This window comes from Podarcis erhardii (assembly GCF_964252035.2).
Source record: "Podarcis erhardii genome assembly, chromosome: 2".
NCBI classification, from domain to species: domain Eukaryota; kingdom Metazoa; phylum Chordata; class Lepidosauria; order Squamata; family Lacertidae; genus Podarcis; species Podarcis erhardii.
This window is the reverse complement of record NC_138498.1, coordinates 92,201,704-92,224,195: the sequence shown is the minus strand read 5'-3', so window position 1 is coordinate 92,224,195 and position 22,492 is coordinate 92,201,704. Positions and strand designations below refer to the sequence as shown.

The 22,492-nt window shown below is 44.9% G+C and overlaps 1 protein-coding gene across 2 annotated transcripts in view; it reads left to right on the top strand.

Annotated features, from left to right (window-relative positions):
• The first annotated feature begins 2,444 nt into the window (after positions 1 to 2,444).
• GRM7 (glutamate metabotropic receptor 7) overlaps positions 2,445 to 22,492 on the top strand; it is a 420,893-nt gene continuing 400,845 nt past the window's right edge. The window contains exon 1 of one of the 2 annotated variants that reach the window (XM_081852489.1): positions 2,445 to 5,658. In XM_081852489.1, coding sequence (XP_081708615.1) covers positions 5,149 to 5,658 — 510 coding nt within the window. In that variant the 5' untranslated portion in view covers positions 2,445 to 5,148. The remainder of the gene's footprint in view (positions 5,659 to 22,492) is intronic. The other variant, XM_081852490.1, reaches the window with a different exon arrangement.

Sequence of the window (22,492 nt, the reverse complement as noted above, 5' to 3'; positions counted from 1 at the left end):
CTTCTCCTCCAGCGCAATTATTGTAATTTCCCTTCGTGAAGTTAATTTTTTTTTTTCAAATAAGCAAGTTCATCTCTCGATCTTAGTTGTCAAATCCTTGCGTTAAGCCATCTACAACGGGGGGGGGGGCGGACTTCCTTTTTGCACCCCCCCCCCCGCTCGCTCCAAATTCATAGATCAGATTTCCTTTTGAGTCCAATAAATTTACTCACGGGTTGTTCTTTTTAATCCAAATCCGAAATTTCCAAAGAAGAAGTCGTTGCTCTCCGCCGAATGGCATGCGGCTTCGCTAGGCAGGGGAAGCAGTAGACTCATAGCACCCCCCCCCCGTCACCCGCTCCGCAGCCTTTAAAAAGGCTCCTTCGCGGGTCGGGGGGCGCAAACGGTGCCCGCCGAGTCACCAAGTCCATGGGCATCTCCGCCCATGGTTTTTGAGGGTCCCCGCGCCGCCGGCGCGGCAGGACCCGACCCCTACCCAGCAGACTCCCTCCGGAGCTCGGAGGGAGTCCGCCATTCGGCGATGGCGCCGACCCGGAAGTCCTCTTCACCACTGTATTTGGTCCCATGACCCCTTGGAGCAGTGACTAATACAAGGCCAGAATTATTGTATTTTTATTTATTTGTTTGTTTGTTTTAATTTTATAATTACAGAATTTTGCTTAAATCATACATCAGCCAAATCATGTCATATAGCAAACACTGCCATATTGTAGCATGCTAAGAATGTTCATAGCTATCATTTCATCCATTTTCTTCAAATTCCAGTATAGACGACTATCAATTTTGTTGGAATATCTGGAGTGTTCAGATTCTTTCTTACAAGTAATTTTGTTCATGACCATGAAATCCCACACTTTCCTTATCCACTGGCCTTTGGGAAAGTACGGCTTATCCAGGTTTTGGTTATGACTATCCAAGCTGCTATCAATAGTACTTTCTTTACTTTACACCCAGTGTTGTGCCCAATACTTTTCTCCTATACATCAATTGAAAGAGGAGTTGAGTTACCTCCTCTGAGCTACCTTTTTGGCGGGGGGCGGGGGGCAGCAGAGGCAAATCATTGTCTATGGCCTTTAGTCAATACAAAAGATGATTTCTTTGCAATCCACATTAATTTCACTCAAGAGAACTTCCATACTTGGGTTTATTTCGTATGTGCAATCAGCCATGTACTTTGTGGATCTCAACACAACAATGCAAAGCTCCTTGTAGCAGGTGATTTGTAAATGCTGTTCTTTACACCATTAGGGCAGATTTTATCTATTAGAATTTGACACACCCATGGCAAATGGAATGCTATTTTGGTACAGTTGAACTTGTGCAAACCGTATTAGAAGTTGCTTGAGGAAACAGCTCAGCACTGCAGCTATCAAAGGATGCTCTGTTCTGTGTTCCCCTGCTTTCTCAGTGAAGGGGGAGAGTAGGGCCTTATTATCTGCTCTGGGGAAAAAGGCTGATCCCCTCTCTAGATGAATATGTGTTTTTTCAAAGATGCTCTCTGATCTGAGTTACTTTTACAATGCGGCTGTTGAAATGGTAACATTATTTTACATTTTTGTTACCATTACTATTGATTGTGAGGTGGTTTGGAACTCCTTTTGATATAAAGTTCAGGATATAACTCCCAAGGAGCAGTGGGGGGTGGGGTGGAGAGCACTCCATCTTCTCATTTACATTAAGACTCCTGGTAGGGGACTCTACAGAGCCATTAAAAGAGATTGAAATCCCTATTTTACTCATAAATTCACATCGAAAAGGTGGGGGCAAAGGAACCCATTGTTTAAACTGCCTTATTTGTAAATAGGACAGGAATAATTAAAGAGCATTATGAGGCCATTAATCTGCCTGTTGGCTTTATATACCCAAAGATGGAGAATGGACAAAACAGCAAGGTTAACTTCAAAATAGAATAGCTCCATCTCACATCACACACACACACACACACACACACACACACACACACACACTGAACAAGCCCCTCAAAGGACACACACTACAAAGTAATATTAAAACTCATCAAATAATATTGGCAGGCTCCTCCATTTTATCTGTTTGTTTGAACAGAGCCCTTCTCTTCACAAACATCATTTATCCCTCTTTTAAACATTTGTTACTGAAAAGAAAGCAGGCTAACAGAGCAATGTTATTGCAAACAACTCCTGTGTATCCATTAGGGTTTCTTTATAGAGCCTGCCCTACATCTGCTGGTTCTATCAAATTATCCCTATTCTTTGTGCCTGGCACTATGCTGGAAATGCCTGTAAAAGCTGCCATGATGCCTCTGGGCATCTTTCAGACACCTCAGAACCAGGTCAAGCCTTCTAGCTAAACATTGAGCATCTCTGGGTTGATCTTGTGATATTGGAATGCACTTGTTTGGTGGTGCACAAGGATATTGCCTCCTGCCTGCCTTTCTTCCTTCCTTCTTCCTTCCTTCCTTGAGCAAATGATATCAAGGCCTGACAAAATCCAGTTAGAGCAGCTGATATTTAGCCAGGAGATAGAGAATATAATCGCAATGTTTTAATGTAGGTAAGAGGTCTTCAGGGTTGATGCTCAAAGCATGTGAGCTGTTCTATAGGCTGCTGTTCAGGTGCAGAAAGGCAAACATTTCTGATGAGTCTTCTCAACAGATCCATGTTACACAGAGTGCTATTTTTGAGCACTCCTCAGCCCTAGCTGTAGTTGGTTCAACTGCAATGTCATTATCTCATTCCACATGGCTGTAGTTGTCTTTCAGCTAGCTCCGAGAAAACACTGTGCTTTGAAAGTGGGAGGGAGCAGGAGAGAGAAAAGGAGGTTTCACAGCAGCATTCGACTAGAAATGACATATTCAAATTGACAGAAAAAATCAAATATATAATAGGCTTGGGTAGGTACTCCTTCACCTTGCTCCTTCTCCTCCCCTTTCTCTTGAATGCTGTGCGGAGGGCAGTTAAATTTGTTCCACATGCCACAGTGTCAGCAAAGGAATGTAGAATCGTTGCACAGATGGCACAGTCAAAGTTCGCTGAGGCTGTCCTGTTCTGACCTACTTCATTTGTTTATTTTTTTCATTCAACTCTGAGCATCTTGTATCAGGTCTGGAATACCCAGAGCCAGGTGTCTTATGCCTATAAGCTATGCTTCCCTTGGCTTTTGGCAGATAAAATAGACTCCAAAATTGTCTCTTTAGTGAAGCAGGGGGACATAATTTGTTTAAAGGCAAAAGAGAGCCTCAGAAAAGAACTGTGGTTTCCACGAATGAAGATCAACTCTTTCAGTTCCGTAAGATTCTGGGTTTAAATGGGATGCTCTTCCCAACCTCTTCTGTAGGACTGGAGGGGTAGAGCGTCTGTTTGACTGAATGGGCACCTGTTTCTGCAATTGCATGCATGAGGCAGGCCTCAGTCACACTGATGCAGTGGTAGAGTGTATGAGACCCAGTAGACTGAAGCTGAATCCTACTTAGACAGAAACACTGTGGGTGAGTGGGTCGCAGATTTGAGAACTGGGAAATTTCCTTGTTCTAGACTGAGTTGCACTCCCTCTGGAAGAGCAGGTATGCAGTTCAGGGGTGCTCTTTGATCCATCATTTGTCCATTGAGCTCCAGCTGGCCTTGGTCACAAAGAGCACCTATCACTAACTACGATTGCTGTGCCAACTGCACATCTTTCTGAACAGTGACAATTTGGCCACTGCAACACATTGTCGAGTTTAGAGTCTTGGTTTTTTGCACTACATGGGGATTTCCTTGAAGCTAGGATCCACGGGCTACAGTGGGTGCAAAATGCCTCATCCAGAGCGGTGAGCGGTGCTCCTTATAGGGGACATATTCTCAGGGATCTGCACTGGCAGCCCAGACACCACCAAACCAGCCCTAAACAACTCTGGACCAGGTTACCTGAAATCCGCTTTTCCTCTGCACTGCACTGGAAACAAGCTGCCCAGCTCTAGCCCGGCCAACCTACCTTTTCCTTCTCTCTGAAGTGAAAAATAAAATACCCGAGCTCCTCTCAAAGGATGCTGTTCTTAAGGTTGGGATTCATGAAACATCTCCACATTGTTGTAATTTCTGCAATTTTTTTATTTTATTTTTTTACAATCCTTGCATTTACCTGCCACGTATCCTAACTTGGTGAAACATTATTACTGTCAATATTTACGTTCTAGTCTTGTATTTGAAGAGTTTTAATCAAATAAGATAGAAATATTTCTGTTATCAAAAAGGAATTGGTCAGAACTCACCCTACAATCTAGGGTTCAGAAGACCGCTAGGTCATGCAACAGTTAAATTAATGAAACGATTTAAAATGTACAAGATACGTTCAGATAGTTGCCTCTTCACATTAATATACGCACCCCTTTGTACATGTAGCACACCGCACACCTAAATTTCAAGCAAGGAACTGGTTACATTGAAGAACTGGGATCTCTACCCCCAGAGAGCTTACGATTTGAAAGAGTTTGTGCTTTGGAATCAGTCTCCAGCGACTTGCGAGCGTTTTTCTACAAGCCACTGTACAGAGGAGCCTTCTCGTCCCAGAGCATTTGCAATCCCCAGCGCAGGACGCATCCGCAAGAGGATGGAGAACGAACCGAGGGAGAGCTGCGAAAAGGCTCTTGGCATAGGCAACAGAAAGGACCCGAAGGAGAGAGACTTAAGGCAGGCAGGAGACGTCGACTGCCTCCGCCGAGCCGAGGATGCTCCTTGTCTGCGAGAAGCTCGCCATCCCTTCTTCCCCGCGGCCTCTCCGCCTCGCCGACGATTCCCTCCGCCCGCATCTCTGCGTAATGACGCGCAGGGAGAGCAGGCAGGCAGGCAGGCAAAGCTGGGGAGTAGGAGGAGAAGGAGGTGGGCAGAGCGCGAGCGGGAGGCGGAGAGGAGCCGACCGAGCATTTAAAGCGGCAGCCCAGTCTCTCTCTCGCCCAGTAGCGAGCCCAGGCAGGCAGACAGGCGAGCGCTGTCGGGAAGCAGCGCCCGACGGCAGCAGCCCGGAGCTGGACCTCCCCGCCCTGCCAGACCCGCCCCGGCCCGCCCCTCGGGGGAATCCTCGCTTGCTCGCGGCAGGAGGCGCCCGGACCCCCGGCTGGCTGGCTGGCTGGCTGGCGGCTGCTGGAACAGCGGCGAACCCTCCTTCCTGCTCGTGGTAGCCTGGGTGCCCACCATGCTCCAGCCGGGGAGGCTGTGGCAGCTGCTGACTTTGATGAAGTTGCCCTGGTGCCTGCTGGAGTTCCTGTTGTCGGCGGTGGCGCAAGGCCAGGAGATGTACGCCCCGCACTCCATCCGCCTGGAGGGCGACATCACCCTGGGCGGCCTCTTCCCCGTCCACGCCAAGGGCCCCACCGGCGTGCCGTGCGGGGACATCAAGAAGGAGAACGGCATCCACCGCCTGGAGGCCATGCTCTACGCCCTGGACCAGATCAACAGCGACCCCGAGCTCTTGCCCAACGTCACCCTGGGCGCCAGGATCTTGGACACCTGCTCCAGGGATACGTACGCGCTGGAGCAGTCGCTCACCTTCGTGCAGGCGCTCATCCAGAAGGACACCTCCGACGTGAGGTGCACCAACGGGGAGCCGCCGGTCTTCGTCAAGCCGGAGAAAGTGGTGGGCGTCATCGGGGCGTCGGGCAGCTCCGTCTCCATCATGGTGGCCAACATCTTGAGGCTCTTCCAGGTAGGGCGCTCCGCGGCGGCTCCAGCATCAGGTTGTTGGCGCCACAAATGGCCAGAGAGCCCCGGCACGCGGGCTGGCAGGGAGTGGTGCTGAAGGAGAGCGCCAGCCGCGGGCATGGCAGAGAGCAGCCCCAGCAATGGAAACCAACCCACTTGGCACTGTGCTGTAGGATCACTAGACTCGAGGGCTTCCTTAGGACCAGGATGCCCAGCGTTAGATAATCCACCCCATCCCACTTCCCTCCTGCAGGCAGTTCACACGCTCCCATCCCCCGGGGAGTTTGCTGCTCTGCTCTTTGCCTTCCCCAGAGCTCTCATCTCTCTTTTCCCAGCCGCCTCTTCCCTCCTTGGAAATCAGAGGCGCCCTCCCTTCCAGCACGTATCCTCGGGATTTTTCTCCTGACACTCTCTGGATTTATGATCCCATTTTCAAGAATCAATCAGTGAATCAAGACGACGGAGGGGGGAGACGCAAGGCGATGATTTCAATGGGTTTGCATTAGAGTGAAATATGGCTTGGCTAAAGGCAACCGGTTCCCCGCCAAGCTCTCGGTTCAGTGCTAGAAAGAGGCGAGCTGTTGGGGGAGGAGGGGGCAGCTTCCACGAAACCGCGAGGAAGCAAGCCGCCACTTTTCGGCTTTGGGGCTGGAGGGAATAACCCTGCTGGTTAATAAGAGGAAAAACAGGGGCACCGCGTGGCGGTGGCACTGAAATCCATATTCAGCTCGGTCGTCTTCTTCACTGATCTCTGTTCTGGCTTAAATTCACATCCTTTCCAAGAGTATGTGTATCTGTTTCTGTGACACTCTCTCTTTCTCTCTCGTTTTGCTGGGTGTGCTAGGACAATTTCAATATGGGCATAATCTTTGCCTACCCGGGAGGGTAGAATACAAAGTCGGAGCCGATGAATAGATAAGATCGATTTGGAAAGGGATCTTGTATGGAACCCAACTCCTTCAATCCAACCGTTCCCATCAGCCTGGACAACAGGTCAGTTTATCTGGCTGGCTAGTCCATTTCGGCATCTGAATCAGCGTGTGCATGAGTGCTCCTGCTGCAGGGAGATATCCCCCTTCTTTCCCCAACTGCGAATGCCCGGAGCCTTTCATTCCTCCCTCGAGTTGTGAGAGATGGCGGTGAAAACCGGATTAAAAGATTGGTGCTGGCGATGGTTTGCGGTGCGCGCGCGCGCCTGTGTTGCTGCAGTGCTTTGCCCCCATGTGCGCTGGTTTTATTTTTCATGCATTTCTCTTGGCTCGCTCCTATAAACTGAAGCTCCCCTTGCCCCTTCGGATATCAAACTGCGGTTTCGACGGGTCCGTGTCCAGCAATTGCGCTGACAGCACGCGCGTCCCCTTTCTAGCCCAAGTTGCGCTTCCGAGTTAAAGCCCATCCCACTAAAAAACAAACCAAACCACCCAAACCACCCCCCGTTTCCAAGCTGCCTACAATCTCACTGGGAAAAGCGGGAGACAGAGCACAATCCTGACTCTGGCAGTCAATGGCCTGAGAGACAGAGAGAGAGAATAAATTAACCGACAGCAAAGGCGTTTTTGCAATTCGGATAGGGGATACACCTTGGAAACTGTGTGTGTGTTTGTTTGCAATAGCTGATTTGTAAATTGAAACTCCAGATGATTCCCTCTTGGACATAAGAAGCACTTGTGTGTTATAGGGAGGGGAAGAAAAAGAGCTTCCCGGGACACAGAGTCGGGGCACTTCTCCGCCGTCCGCCCTCGCAACACCCTGTAATTCCGCGCCTAATTGGCAAATGGCAACTGTTCCGTGGAAGGAGGAGCGCAGAGAGGGAGCAGGCGGCTTTCGCTGCTGAAAGCGATTGGGGAGGGCAGGTTGGGCTGAGCTGCCCCGAGCGGAGCGGTGCGTCAACTTGTAGCTGGCAGCGTGAAGTTAGGCTCCGCCACTTGTCCTCGTTTGGCGCCGTTGGTCCAGCGCGGATTCCCCATCCCTCGTTCCCCCAGCGAGGCTGCCTTTCCTGGCTGCGTTTCCTGAGGCGGCGATCGCCCTGCTCCGACCGCTCTGCTCTTTCCTAGCCTGGGGGCGGTGAGAGGAGGGAGAAATCTGGTGATGATCTGGGCTCCATGGCTCTGCACCAGGTGCTTCGGCCACTGCCCAAGGATGTCGGGTTCCTGGATCTTCCTTCTTTCTTCCGTTTTCCGCAAGCCAGGAGGTGGAGGATGGGAGGGCTCAGCCGGCTTTCCCGCTGCTTCTGGCATCTGAGCTTTGCGGGCATCTCTCCAGGAAGAGCTTGCTTGTTCAGTGCCTAGCTTTACAACTTGGGAATTGCCAACTTGGGAAGCTCAGCTGCTACTTCCCAATCATCGTCACTCATGGAGGGAGTGACAAAGCCACCAGCAGCCACAGCAGGGTCCTTCTTGCGAGAGGGTGGGTCTTCCAGTTGTTCTATAATATGTGGGTGTTTTGAATATTATTATTTTTTATTTTTTGTAACAGGCAGGATTATTTCATTTGAAACCTAAAGAAACTTTTTTTAAAGGCAGTTGGAACAGTGGTAGCACTAGAAAAAAATAGGTGGGGCACGGGCACAGAAAGGGCAAAATACTTTTCAAGGTGGGCGAGTTGTGTCCCACATGTAAAGATCTGCGACAGAAATATATGTTAATCATAGACATTTAATAATGGGGGCGGGGGCGGCAAACTCCTTCAGATGTCTTCTAAAGGTTATATAGTTCCACATCTCCTTGATATCTGATTTGTTCCACATGGTGGGTGCCACTACTGAGAAGGCCCTCTGCCTTTCCCCCCTGTAGCTTCACTTCTTACAGTGAGGGAACCATCAGAAGGCCCTCAGTGCTGGATCTCAGTGTCCAGGCATACTTTTATGGAGACATTTCCTTCCCACAGCAGTTCCTCCCTTCAATCTTCTGTTTCATCTATGCAATCATGAAATGTCTGCTGCATTTCCAGTATGTTGATCTTACATAGCATGTCAGGAAGGCAAGAGTAAAACTTGTCTCTGCACAATAAATTAAGAAACACACATGACTTCGACATCCCCTGATCTCATTATGTCATCACTCTGCTGCCGCCACCCTGCCAGAAACTGCTGTTCTGGATACGAATATTTTACAGGTGTGCATTACTACAATGAGGTTCATATCCCATCATTCCTCTTCATGTACTGCTCAAGGGTCACATTCTTCATCCCCAACACAGCTGCCTCTTTGAAAAGGTCTCTGGACATTGACTGCAGACAAGAGAGGAAATGTAGCACTACTATTAGAGTACTGTGTTGCTCTGGGTGTGCAACAAGTTAGGGTAGTAGAAGAACTTGCCATGTGCTTCAAATGCACTTTAGTGTGTGTATTTTTAGCCAAAGACACTATAGAGGGGTGGCTTCCACATGTGCAAGAGTTCAAGTCTCCTCTTCCACCATGAACTTGGCTGAGTCTTTAGGCAAACCACTCTACCCCAGTTCCCCCATCTGCAATGCAGGGGTTATGATACTGGCCTGACTTACAGAGCTTTGCAATAAAAATGATGGTGATGAGGGTAAGTATGGGTGGAGAGAGCTAAAAGACAAAAGTGTATTGAGTTTATTCTCCACTGCAATAGGGCTAAACACAGCATTATTTCAGAATCAAGCAAATGATATATTACTTTCCGTGCTCCACAAACAATCTTTGTCTTCTTGCAAATCTGTAAAGATCTCGCTCTTCAAAAATATTCATATTTCTCAGATAGTGATTTTAAAAAGTGCAAAACCAAACAGCCTCCCCCATCATTTTGGATTATACTATATACACAAAAGAATCCCACATTTATACATGGGACATTGGTATAATTAAGAAGGAACTAATATCATATTTCCCAGGGGAGCTGATGCTACAGGATTCATTGCCACTTGGGCAATTTATTTACATGAAGGCTTTGAATACCCCCCTGATGCATTTTGTAGTAATATGTTGCTTGCAGGCTTGGGATCAATTCGAATTATTATTTTCCATTAGAAAAGTTCATTATGATGTACATAAACAGAAAATAGAACATTTTTTAATTTCTGCTTTCAGTTAGGCAAAGTTGTATGTTGGAGGACATATATCTATGGGGGCCCATAGAGATACATTTCCCATTTTACTGAATAAGAGCTTAAAAAATCTTTAGCCTTGTTGTTGTCAGATGTAGAGTAGCCAAGAGCCCTAAGTGACCAGGACACTTTAGGAATATTTTGGAGTAATGCAAGAAATGTATATTTGCATGGTTGTCTGTTGTTGTTGTTGGTTCAGTTTGTTGGATGGTTCTCTGCCAATGCTCACCTTGTATCTCAGGAAGTGGTGGAAGAATAGTTAACATACAGCAGTTTGCTGAGACAAGTTGACAACATCCTCAGAATATAACTCTGACAAATGTATCACATGGTTTCGTCCCTTATGTGCTCTTGCCTAAATTTGCCTAGAATGGGGATTTTGTAACTATTGTGTCCTCCTTCAGAGAACTGTGGTTTGTTTAAACCAGCTGTGGTTAACTTTTCCTAGCTTGAGGGATACACTGACAATCAGCCACCCCGATGAGGGCCAAATGCTATTGGTGGGCATGGCCAATGTGTATGTATACACATACAATTCCCATACATTCTAGATTCCAGTAGGTAGCTGTGTTGGTGTGACACAGTCGAAATAAAGACCAACTAAATTTGTTCTGGGTATAAGCTTTCATGTGCATGCACATGTCTTCAGGTACCCATACAATTCCCATACAAAACAAAATAAAAAAAATCCTTCCAGTAGCACCTTAAAGACCAACTAAGTTAGTTCTAGGTATGAGCTTTCGTGTGCATGCACATTTCGAAGAAGTGTGCATGCACACGAAAGCTCATACCTAGAACTAACTTAGTTGGTCTTTAAGGTGCTACTGGAAGGAATTTTTTTATTTTGTTTTGACTATGGCAGACCAACACGGCTACCTATCTATAAATGGAAATTCCCATACAGTTTACACACACATACTCACACTCACCATACAGTGGTACCTCAGGTTGCAGATGCTTCCGGATACAGACGCTTCAGGTTACAGACTCCGCTAACCCAGAAATAGTACCTCGGGTTAAGAACTTTGCTTCAGGATGAGAACAGAAATCGTGCAGCGGCAGCGGGAGGCCCCATTAGCTAAAGTCGTACCTCAGGTTAAGAACAGTTTCAGGTTAAGAGCAGACCTCCAGAACGAATTAAGTTCTTAACCTGAGGTATCACTGTACATACTTTCCCTCCGCACAAACTTTCACATAACAGTAGATTGTGGTTTTCCATTACATCAGAACAGGATCATTATCAGATAGGCTATGTGGAATGAAAACATCTGGAAATGTATATGTCAATAAATATCATTATAGGCATTATATAGGTTTGTGACTTACAGCCTGCAAAGTTTAATGTAGTCTGCGTGACATGGTAAGCCAAACTATGGCTCAGTGAGATTATGGATGGGTGAGCTGTCGGAAAGTTGCTTTGCTTCTCTCGGGTCCTATGTTCTTTGCTGCAGCTCAGTTAGAGAGGAGATGGTTTGACCACAAGCCCTGTTTCGGATGACTCACCAAACCAAAGTTTGGCTTAGTTTAGCCTGGCAGAAGGATGGATTGGGGAGCAGCAAAGCAGCTGCAAGCATTTCTCGTGGGGCCTCTATTTTTGCACAGTCTTGCTAAGCCATACCATGTCATGGGAAACAGGTCTGTGTGCTACCTGTGTAAATAAGGCAGTACAGGTAAAACACCACAGGTAAAACTTACATGCAATTTCAAGCACAGGGCCTTTCCGTGGGGCCAAGCCTATTCTATGCTGAATGTGTAGTGTGCGCCTACCCTCTTTGGTTTGGGTGCAGGCAGTTCCCACAAAACCCAGCCCCCTCCTTTCATGGCTATGGGCCGTAGACAATAAATTGCTGTTGGTGTACATGGGAATTCCTGCTCCCTCAAGCACCATAGCTGCAGGGGGGGGGGCAGGATTTTTGTCTAGATCACAGCTGGGGAGGGAAAAGATAAACCTCTCCTCCCCATGGCCTGTGCACGTTGTCCCACTACATGTTACAATTGATTAAAGAGAAGCAGATAAAATAAAACTGACCTCCTTGGAAACTAGCCTTCAGGATGATAAGGAATACTTGTTAATGAGGACTCACCGAACAGAAAGCTCTTTCCAAAAGGCTGGTTGAACTAGAACTGGGAATGGCAAAGAATGTATAAACCACCAGAGAGCTTTTCCCATTCTCTAGCTGTGGGGCACCTTGTCCACAGAGAGTTGCCCTAGATGGTTTGTCCATACACCTACCGCTGCTACTAGGGAAATTGCACATTTTCTCATTTGGGCCCCTCCCTGTTACTCTCCGTTTTTGCTCACTGAATGGAGATTATGATCTGGAGACTTCTCCTTTCCCAGCTCCCATTCTCTTTGTTTTCTTGGCTCTGTACTATATTAATTTTTATGAAAGTAATATTGATTACACTTGAGATGGCACCATGTTAATAGGATAAATCTGAAGACAATACGTTCTGAGTTTTCTTCTCTAAAAATTGGTTTCACTTGGAGGCACTGATCCATCCTACAAACCGCACCATATCAGATGCTGTTATTTCTATTTATAGCAATATGCTAATTAATCTCAATGAGTGACAATGGAGAGTGTCCTGGGGATAGGTATATGATGAATTTTGTCATAATATTGAGAGAGATGAAGCATATAATTAAAGCCATTTGAGAAGCATAATACAATCAGAGCGCTGGAGGTGTATGAATATCCTGGACAATCAGGAAGAAAGTGGTAGAAAAGAATTCAGCTTTTGTAAGCACGGTCATTTGGTCATGAAAGCATAAGAGGCCCACATAGCATCTCATATAACAGTCCTGTACACATGTACTCCCAGGAAAGTGAGTATAAGATGGTAGACTTAATAAACAAACTCTTACCCTCAGACACCATGAAAGAAGGAAAGTAGAGCCAGTTTTCTTGTCAAAGACTGGATGAGAAAAGCAAGTTTCCCCTTCCCCCAGTGGCTAACATCTGGACATCTGGTTGGAGAAATGAACTGAAAGTCATCTACACAGCCATCTACTTTGAGAACGAGATATTCCCAGCCAGTATAATGGGGTTACCTGATCTCAAGAGGCAGACCCCTGTATTTGGCTTCATAATGTCTGACAGTATATATGTGTGTGTGGTTTATAAATACTTATAAATATGTATCCTGGAATGTGATTGCTGGTCCTCAGTATTATTTGCCCAGAAGCTACCAGAAATTAAAGATTCCCAGATGTAAAACTCCATAAGTGAGATTCTCTCCTCAAGACTAGGGTGACTGCAAGAAAAGGGATGACTTTAATAAATAAGTGTGGGGTGCTTTTCTAACAGCTGCAGCACTGCTATAGAGTATTCAACACTCATTGAACCTGCCTCAACGTCTTTATTAAAGGTCTGGGAGCCTCGTCCAACCTGGCCACCCTACATAACACTTGGAAATGATGGCCTATTCAAGCAGAAACCGAGAGTCCTGATCATTGCTCATACTACACTACATCTAAAGAGTGAGCAATTTCTAATCAGCTATCAAGTGTTCCGACTAGAACAGAACTGTGTGTAATCTCTTGCTGAGTCACAAAAGTGCAGGAACTGACACCGAGTGCAGAATTCTTAAGTTCCGTTTACTGTTTGTAAGCACAAGACATCACAATTTAAAATCACAAAGGAAGAAAACGGAAGCGTTGCCTCCTCATTCTGCTCCTGCTCTGCTCTGTCCCATTCCACCCCCACCCCACCCTTTTAGTGATGTCATTCATGATGTTTCTGGATCACTTCTGGGTTTGGAACATGTGTGTGATTGTGCACATATTGGTCATGCCTAAAATGGGCGTTGCCTTTACTGTGTAGGTAGCTGCGTACTAGCCCAGAAATGAGGGGGGGGGGGGAGGACTATAAAAAAAGAAAGGTACCAAATAGCATTGGAGGTTCGATGTAACAGGTTGTTGTTGTTGTTGTTGTTGTTGTTGTTGTTGTTGTTGTTGTTGTTGTGTCATTAACCTAATTGTGCTGGTTTCTCACCTTCCATTCAGACCAGCAGGAATTAACATAGGCATTGTCATAGATCCCTTGAGGCTTGCAGGTGTCCAGTGTGCTGATTCAGCAAGCCTAACTAGGCCTTGGAATGCTTCTGTTTGAAATCAGACTTTGAGTTGCAAAGACTTTTTAAATTACAAATCGGTTTTCTTCTCAAGATTCAGTTGCAGAGGTGGCAGAAGAGAAACAAAAGGGTCGCCGTGAAAGAATTCAGATGATTAGTTTTAAGCTTACTATTGCAAAATATGGCTTTATTACCATATGGTCCATCAAGATTCCCACAGAATCTAGCAGCAAATTCAAAGCTACATTAGGGCAGTTTTATCAGTGAATCCTTCAGCTGGAAGTGTTTACCAGAATGCCCAGGGGAACTGGCAGGCTCTGTAAGATTTCATTCTTCACTTCCCAGAAGCATACTTTTCTCCACTAACACCCTGGTTTGGGCTATAATTTCACTTTTGTTTTTAGGTTTTCCATCATATCTCCTACTTTCCCCTCTTTCCCTTAATTCATGGCCACAATAGGAGACTTCATTTACAACTCCTGCTTATAGAACACCAGTCCTTGTTTGCTGCTATCTTCTGAAGTTTCCTGTGTCACATCCAAGCAAATGTTTCACGAGTGCAAAGTCTACCACCCTTTCTCAAACTTGGGTCCCCAACGTACCCTCCAACATTTCTCTGATGAAAATAGGGATGTCCCATTCCATAATGATAATTTTACTCTTTATGCCCGCCCACCATCTTACTGGGTTGCCCCAACCACTCTGGGCAGCTTGCAACATATATAAAAACATAATAAAACATTAAACATTTTTAAAAACTTCCCTCTGCAGGATTGCCTTCAGACGGCTTGGGGGGTCAGAAAACTCACTACCCTCCATCATTTCTCCAATGAAAATAGGGACATCCTAAGGAAAAGTGGGACATTCTGGGATAAATCAGAAACTGGGACGGCTTCTCTAAATCAGGGACGTCCCTGGAAAATAGGGACACTTGGAGGTTGTGCCCCAGCTGTTGTTGGACTAAAGCTCCCATCAACCCTGATCACTGGTCTAGTCATTGTCTTTGTTATTTACTCCAAATAAATGATCAAAAGTCATAAGATCTTGATCCTGTTCTCTTTACAGTGGTACCTTGGGTTACATACGCTTCAGGTTACAGACTCCGCTAACCCAGAAATATTACCTCGGGTTAAGAACTTTGCTTCAAGATGAGAACAGAAATCATGCTCCTGTGGCGCAACGGCAGCAGGAGGCCCCATTAGCTAAAGTGGTGCTTCAGGTTAAGGACAGTTTCAGGTTAAGAACAGACCTCCGGAACGAATTAAGTACTTAACCCGAGGTACCACTGTATTTTATTTTATTTTATTTTATTTTATTTTATTGAAATTCATGAATAACATACACACTCTTAAATAAACAAAAATGAAAACAATCATATACTAATAATATTATGCATGTTTACAGAAATTAAATCTAAATTAAATTTGTACAATCTCCTTTTCCCTATCTTTTTGCTAACATAAAATAGACTTCCTATCATTTCCCAATGCATATAATCTTTCTGATGTTGAATGTAGTTATTGTTATTACCTCACTCTTGATCCTGTTCTTAGCCAGCCAAAATCATATTCCACTATAGCATAGGAGGGTTGCCATGTTGTGGGAGAGGGGGAGGCAGAGTTCCTGCACTTTTAATCACTGCATTATTGCCCCAGGTGTTTCCCGTCACAGCATCTTCATTATGCCAAAAATAAACCTGTTGAATTTCTGCCTGTACAACCACTGATAAATCATGCATAGGAGCTCTGCAGAAAAAAGTGGTGGCAAGATGGGCATGCCAGTTCACAGCAGGGGAGGAAAATAGCACCAGAAAAGCATCTTATTCTTTGCAGATGAAATCTTTTGTTCAAGAAATAAAAATATTTTGTTCAGCATGCCTCAGCAAAACAAGCAAACAACAGCTAACCTCAATAATGAGCTAGCATTGCAGAGTTCTGTCATTTCAAGAATCTGGAATTGCAAAGTATTTAGGGACATGTTCTTCATGTCCATTCAGTAGTATTTCAGCAACCAGTATGGGATGAAATTCCCACTCACTCAGTGCCTGTACCTTCAAGACTTTCTGCACTTGCTTTGAATGCAAAATACATCAGCGGTGAATCAAATGGAAATGTGCCTACCAGTATTGTGACCACCATTTCTGCATAGTCTCTGAGCTCGGGTATTCACTCTTGAGCCTAAAGATTCTTGCAGCTGGCCCAGAGTCCTCAAGTGGAACACCTTGAGCAATGCACTATCATCCATCCTCAGTCCAGTCACTAAAACGGTGATAATAATTGCCCACTTCATTGCGTTCTTGTGACTGATAATGCTTTATAATGAGATATGGATTAAAACATTTTGCACATTAAAAGTCCTATAAAATGTAATTAAGTCTTAGAGAAGCCCGTGAAAAACATGGGCTGTGTCTTTCTTTATTAGCATGCTTTGAATTTTGCTGTTGCTCTAAATGGAACATGGGAAAGGGCTGCATATGGAGTCAGACCATTTGTTCGTTTAGCATTACAGCTCAGTATTGTCCACACTAATCTACAGCAGCTCTACAGGTTTTCAGACAGGAACTTTTTCAGTTGTTCTTGAAGATTCCTGTGACTTAACTGGGAACTCCTGCCTGCAATACACTATTATTAATAAGTATTATTTAATGTTACATTACTACTACTACTTCAACTTATTTCATGCTGAATAAAAACTATCTCTGGGTAACTTACATATATTACATTGCAACTTGACTTCCATTTACAACTTGAGCTTCTCCACTCAGCTATGACCCTCCTTTTACCAATTTGCAAGTTTAAAAATTTACCAGGTGTTTCTCTCTGTGTGATGGTAAATGCCCTGTGGGGCAGGGGCTGGGGAGAAGAGAGGAGAGAGAAGGGCGAGGACTCAATGTCAGCATATGTCACGAGCTTCCTTGCAGCAGTGATGTGACTCAGTAGATGTGGAGCTCCCTTGGGGTCAGGTCACAAAGGAAGAGAGCCTCTATTCAACTACTCGTGATGGGACAGTTGACTGCTTTCTACCAGCTTTTCTGCTCCTGTCTCATTAGCAACAGCCCGGCACACAAAAATTAAACATTCTCCATCTGACCATTCTCATGCACATGAGTTCCAGGGGAAAGTATATTGTACAAAGTGGCATGGAATGAATTTATTCCCACTCTGATTTCTGTGATGGCAGCAGAACACACTGCAGTGCAGGTGTGCAAACTGACCCTTAGATGGACATTCTTGATCTCTGTTGCCAGTGTCTGTCCATCACAGGAATCATAGAGTTGGAAGGGATCCCCAAGGTCATCTATTCCAATCCCCTGCAATGCAGGAATCTCAACTAAAGCATTCCAGACAGATGGCCATTCAACCTCAGCTCCAAAACCTCCAAAAAGGAGAGTCTACAAACTTCTGAGGGAGACCTTTCCACTGTCACAGATCTTACTGTCAGAAAGTTCTTCCTGATGTTAAGTCAGAATCTCCTTTCTGTTAACTGAAAGAAGCTTTCTCCATCTTCCATGTGACAGCCCTTGAGATATTGGATGATGACTATCATATCTCCTCTCAGTCTCCTCTTATCCAGGCTAAACATACCCAACTTCCTCAACTGTTCCTCATAAGGCTTGGTTTCCAGACCTGTGATCATCTTGGTTGCCCTCCTCTGCACCCGTTCCAGCTTGTCAACATCCTTCTTAAACTGTGGTGCCCAGAAATGGTGGTCTGACCAAGGCAGAACAGAGTGGTACTATTACTTCCCTTGATCAGGACACTAGACTTCTGTTGATGCAGCCTAGAACAGCATTAGCTTTTTTTGCTGCTGCATCACACTGTTGACTCATGTTAAGCCTGTGGTCCACTAAGACCCCTAGATCCTTTTCACAAGTACTACTGGCAAGCTGCTCTTTTTGCAGCTGGTTCCTCCTGCCTTACATTTGTCTCTATTGGAACTCATTTTGTTAGTTTGGGCCCGCTTCTCCAATTTGTTGCAGTCATTTTGAATCCTGATTCTGTCTTCTGCAGCATTAGTGATGAGACACCTCTGATGTGCATAACAGAAGTGTCCCATGTTCCCTGCATGGGCACCACAACTTTGAAGCATAACCTTGCACCCAGTAGGATACAGTCTACGTGTGACACCATCCTGCTAGTTAGGGTGAAATGAATTGAATTATGTTGATGAATGGCAAGGTAAAACTCATTTCCACTTTGTTCTCATAATTTTCCCCCTATCTGAAGCCTGCAGTTAAATCACTGCTTTTAATGTCCAGCACACAAGATTAATAAGTCATTCTTTTCTTAATTGATTGTGATATCTAGAAACACTTTATAATAGAGTAAATGAAGACTGGGTAGTGATATACACAAAAGAGTCCCCGACTTAGGTCAGAAGAACTTCCTGGCTACCAGTGCCCCAGGGGCTCTTATATTTTTCAACAAACCTCTCCATATTATGAACTCTAGTAGAATCCAATGAAGGATTCTGAGAAGAGCACCTCCTCAGGGACTCCAATTGGTTGCTAGTCCACAAAGCTCCTGTAGAGCATATGGCCCCCTGGAACCCCCAGGATATTCCAAGGGGGCCGCAGGTGAAAATTGTATAAGTGGGGGGGCACAACACAAGGCTAGGGGACCACATATGTTTTTCTTGGAGCAGTCCTGGTTTGTTTCTGGCAGGAGAGAGCAATCACCGAGGCTCCACTTTGACCAGCAAAGCCCACAATCCAGAATCCCCAAGTTAGGCAAGCGCAGTGGCAATGAGTAGGGCTGGGCAAGCCGGAACTGCTTGTTGCTGCCACCAGTGCTGGGCCCGGTGGGCCTGACTCCGCAAGGCGCAGGGTGCAATCCACTCCAGCGTCTAATGTATCAGGGCTTTTGGATGTTGCCGAGAGGCGCAGAGCTCATTGGAAGCATCAGACCGATTCTGCAAGTCATGGGGTGAAATGCACCCCAGCGCCTAGCTGAGTGGGGTTGCCTGGTGCTGCTGAGTTGCATATAGTAAATAACTAAGTGTCTCCTCAGGAGACAGCTGCACTGAGTTCAGTGGGCCTTACTCCCAGGCAAGGGTGTGTGGGACTATAATGTTTTATCTAGGCAGCCAGGGCTCCTCCTGATGACAAGATCTTTTTGCACCTGTTCAGTGAGCACTGGTTTTTTAAAATTCTCCCATGCATACAGAACTCCCTGTGTACCTTTTAGACTGTACCTGTAGGTTTCCCCCTCTGTGTCAAATAATTGGGGTCAAATAAGTGTTGTTTACTTTTTATGGAAGATGGATCTCCCTTGGGAGGTTCTGGACTCTCCTTCTTTGGAGGTTTCTAAGCAGAGGTTGGGTGGCCATCTGTCATGGAGTTTCCTACATTGTAGGGGGGGCTGCAATAGAAAGATGACCCTTGGGGTCCCTTCCAGCTCCATGATTCTCTGTTTTTCTGCTTCAACAATATTTCATTATGTTCCTATCATTTTATGTCATTGTATTTTGTATAAATTATAAAAATTATAAATAAAACATGTTCTATTTACAAACAAAACATTTATCGTATTTTTCCGTGTATAAGACTATACTTCCCCCCTATTTTTTCAAGTTTAAAATGGGGGGGGTCATCTTATACATGGATAGTGCATATGGGGGATTTCTTTATTTGGAGTCCCCAAAACAGGAGTCGTGTTATACATGGTGGCGTGTTATACACGGAAAACCACGGTAAATACCTACCTTTCTATTGGTAGGATAGGGGAGCATGGGCATAGTCAGGATTTTTGTTAGGGGGGCAGGCTTTTGTTAGGGAGGGCATAAGCTCAGATTTGTATTGATTTTTACTTATTGAGGGGCAGCTGCTCCCTTGCCCATGCCCGGGGGGGTGGCACAGGAAGGAAACAAGGCCAGAAACAGGTTGGGAAATACTGATGTAGAAAACATTCTCTCAAGATCCGTCTTTCAGCCCTCTCCTTGCTTGGTGCTTTAGATACCACTGGATTTCAGCCACCGTGTCTCATATATTAGGAGGTTTAGTTTTAACTGTCTTGACTTACCTGCAACTTCATTATTGCCTTTCAGAACCGTATTTGATGTTTTAAACGCCTAGGAGGTAAATTTCTTAACACTGTAAGGCAAAGGTTGATCTGGAGGTGAACCAGCACCACAGTGCATTCCGACAGCGTTCATCTTTTAGAGGTTTCACAGGGGGGAAATTCTGCAGAAAGTTCAGCTAAGAGGCTACTGTTTGTCTCTGGAGAAAAGCATCATGGGAAGCGGGGAAGCACCTGGGCCTGGTCCATTGACTAGAGAAGGAGCAGCTGCAGAGAGCTTGCTTTGTAACTGATAACCTTTATTTAGAGTATACCCTTCTTTCCCACTCCCTAAAGGAATTTATCAATGCAGCTTACAAATATGAAAGCAAACATAAGAAGAACCGTGAATCAACAAGTAAAAAACAAACGATCAAACTAAAAACCACAGCAAAAGAACAGAAAGAGCAGCACTCACAATCAGCACCCTTAGCAGCAAGAGATGGTAAAGTGTACTGTATTTTAAAAGGAATCTTTTCAATTGCCAGCAGAACACCAAGACGATGATCGCCTATCCTCTTGGGGGTTAGATTCCCAAATTATGTTTTTTCCTTCTCCCTACGAATCCCTTATCCTTTTGTGCCATGTCTTTTAGATTGTAGGCCTGAGGGCAGAGATCATATTATTGTTGATCACTGTAAAATACTCTGGCAAACTTTTTTGTTGAAAAGTGGGGGGAATTGGATTTTTTAAAAAATAAATAAATAAAAGTAACTCTTAAAAAAATTCTTTCCATAACAAACGGATTCTATGAGTTGCCCAGGTGTTCTACCCAGTTTTCCTGCCTGTACTTAGAGAACAGATTCATGAGGTTATAGCTATTAACTTTTCTACAGCAGCAAGAGATGATGGAGGAACTGAAACAAAAACAAAGAAAAAGCCAGCATATTAGAAGTGCATGAATGCCTGCAGCAAGGCAGCTATTACATAAATGTCTTGATAATCATGCATCATCTATCTACCCATTTGACAAAACGAACATTTTGTCTAAGAAATCATACCTACCACCCCATTCCTATTCATCACGAGTCACGTTGCTTCATTAGAGGGTTGTCAGGCTCCGATTCAACATCCATTTATGAATGTCCCATTTTCTGCTTTGATACTGGGTTGCTGATGGAAAACAAACATTTTTGGTGACCTGAAGAGAGATCCTAGCACATTGTGTGTGTGTGTGTGTGTGTGTGTGTGTGTGTGTGTACAAATGTACATAAATTCAGAGGCAAGTCCATGATTGAAGCCAACTCACTGTGTTTTGTTTTAGAGGTACACTCTTGCATAATGGACTAAGCTCAGGGAAGGAAAAGAAAACAGCTTGATGTGTCCACTGGTTGGAAAGGAATCTGATTTCCAAAAACCATCTCCATCCCCTTTCCTGAATCATAGGAAGTAGAACTGCCAGGTTTAAAAGGTGCTCCTGCACCTTTAATAGTTGTGTAGCAAGGGAAATTCAGCAGGTGTAACTTGTCAGCTGATTTTAAAATAAAATAAAAACAGTTCTGCCTTCTTTTTCAAGGATTCTAAATTTAACTGATGAATGTACACATGGTCAGACCTACTTGGAGGAGGTGCCAGTGCCTTGCAAAAGGTAGAAAATAAAAAGCCTGGCCTGCAGGAGTTAAATCATGGCAGGTAAGCACAAGAAAATTCAGAAAGAGGACCAGGAAGTGGAATCGCTAGGCAAGTACTGTATATTTCACTCTATAAGACGCACCAGACCACAAGATGCACCTAGTATTTGGAGTAGGAAAACAAGAAAAAAAATATTCTGAATCTCAGAAGCCAGAACAGCAAGAGGGATCACTGTGCAGTGAAAGCAGTGATCCCTCTTGCTGTTCTGGCTTCTGTGATAGCTGTGCAGCCTGCATTCGCTCCATAAGACGAACACACATTCCCCCTTACTTTTTAGGAGGGAAAAAGTGAGTCTTATAGAGCAAAAAATACGGTAGTTCTTCTAAGATTGCCAGCCTTTGAACTAATCTCTGTAAGTGCCTAGAAATTATTGGTGTGTGACACTATGGAGGTGGGTGTATCAGATGTGGGCCCTGCTGAAATAACAGAGGCCCCACCTGTATTGGTATTCTGCCAGCTTTTAAAGAGACATCTTTTTACACAGGCGTTTCCTTAATCTCTCAACCCGAGTCTTCCGTTTTAATTACTGTGTTGTTTTAATGGAATTGTTTGATTGTGCATTTTAATTATTTGTGGATGCTTATATTTTGATGTTTGTGTTACTTCTTAGAAGCCTGTTGTAGTGTGTGTGCGTATATCTCATGAAAAGCTGACTTACATTAACTCAAATAGCTCTGTTAAATTGTGGGTGGACATATCAGACGACACAGTGATTCTTCAAACAGCTCTTGTTTATTCACAGGCCAGAACAGAACTGAACTGAAGGGTTTAGCCAGCCTGCCTATATAGAGCTCCACTACAGCACAACTGTAACCATTTTCTGTAACTATCCAATCAGTGAACGTCACTTTCAATCCCTTATTTGCATATGTGGACCTGAGTGAAAACTATCTACAGCATCCCGCTGCTGGCCCAGGATGAGAACTTCAGTACATAAGAAGCTCAATGTTTTTTGCACTAGGAATGGGGAAGCTGTGGCCCTCTAGCTTTCATCAGCCCCAGCT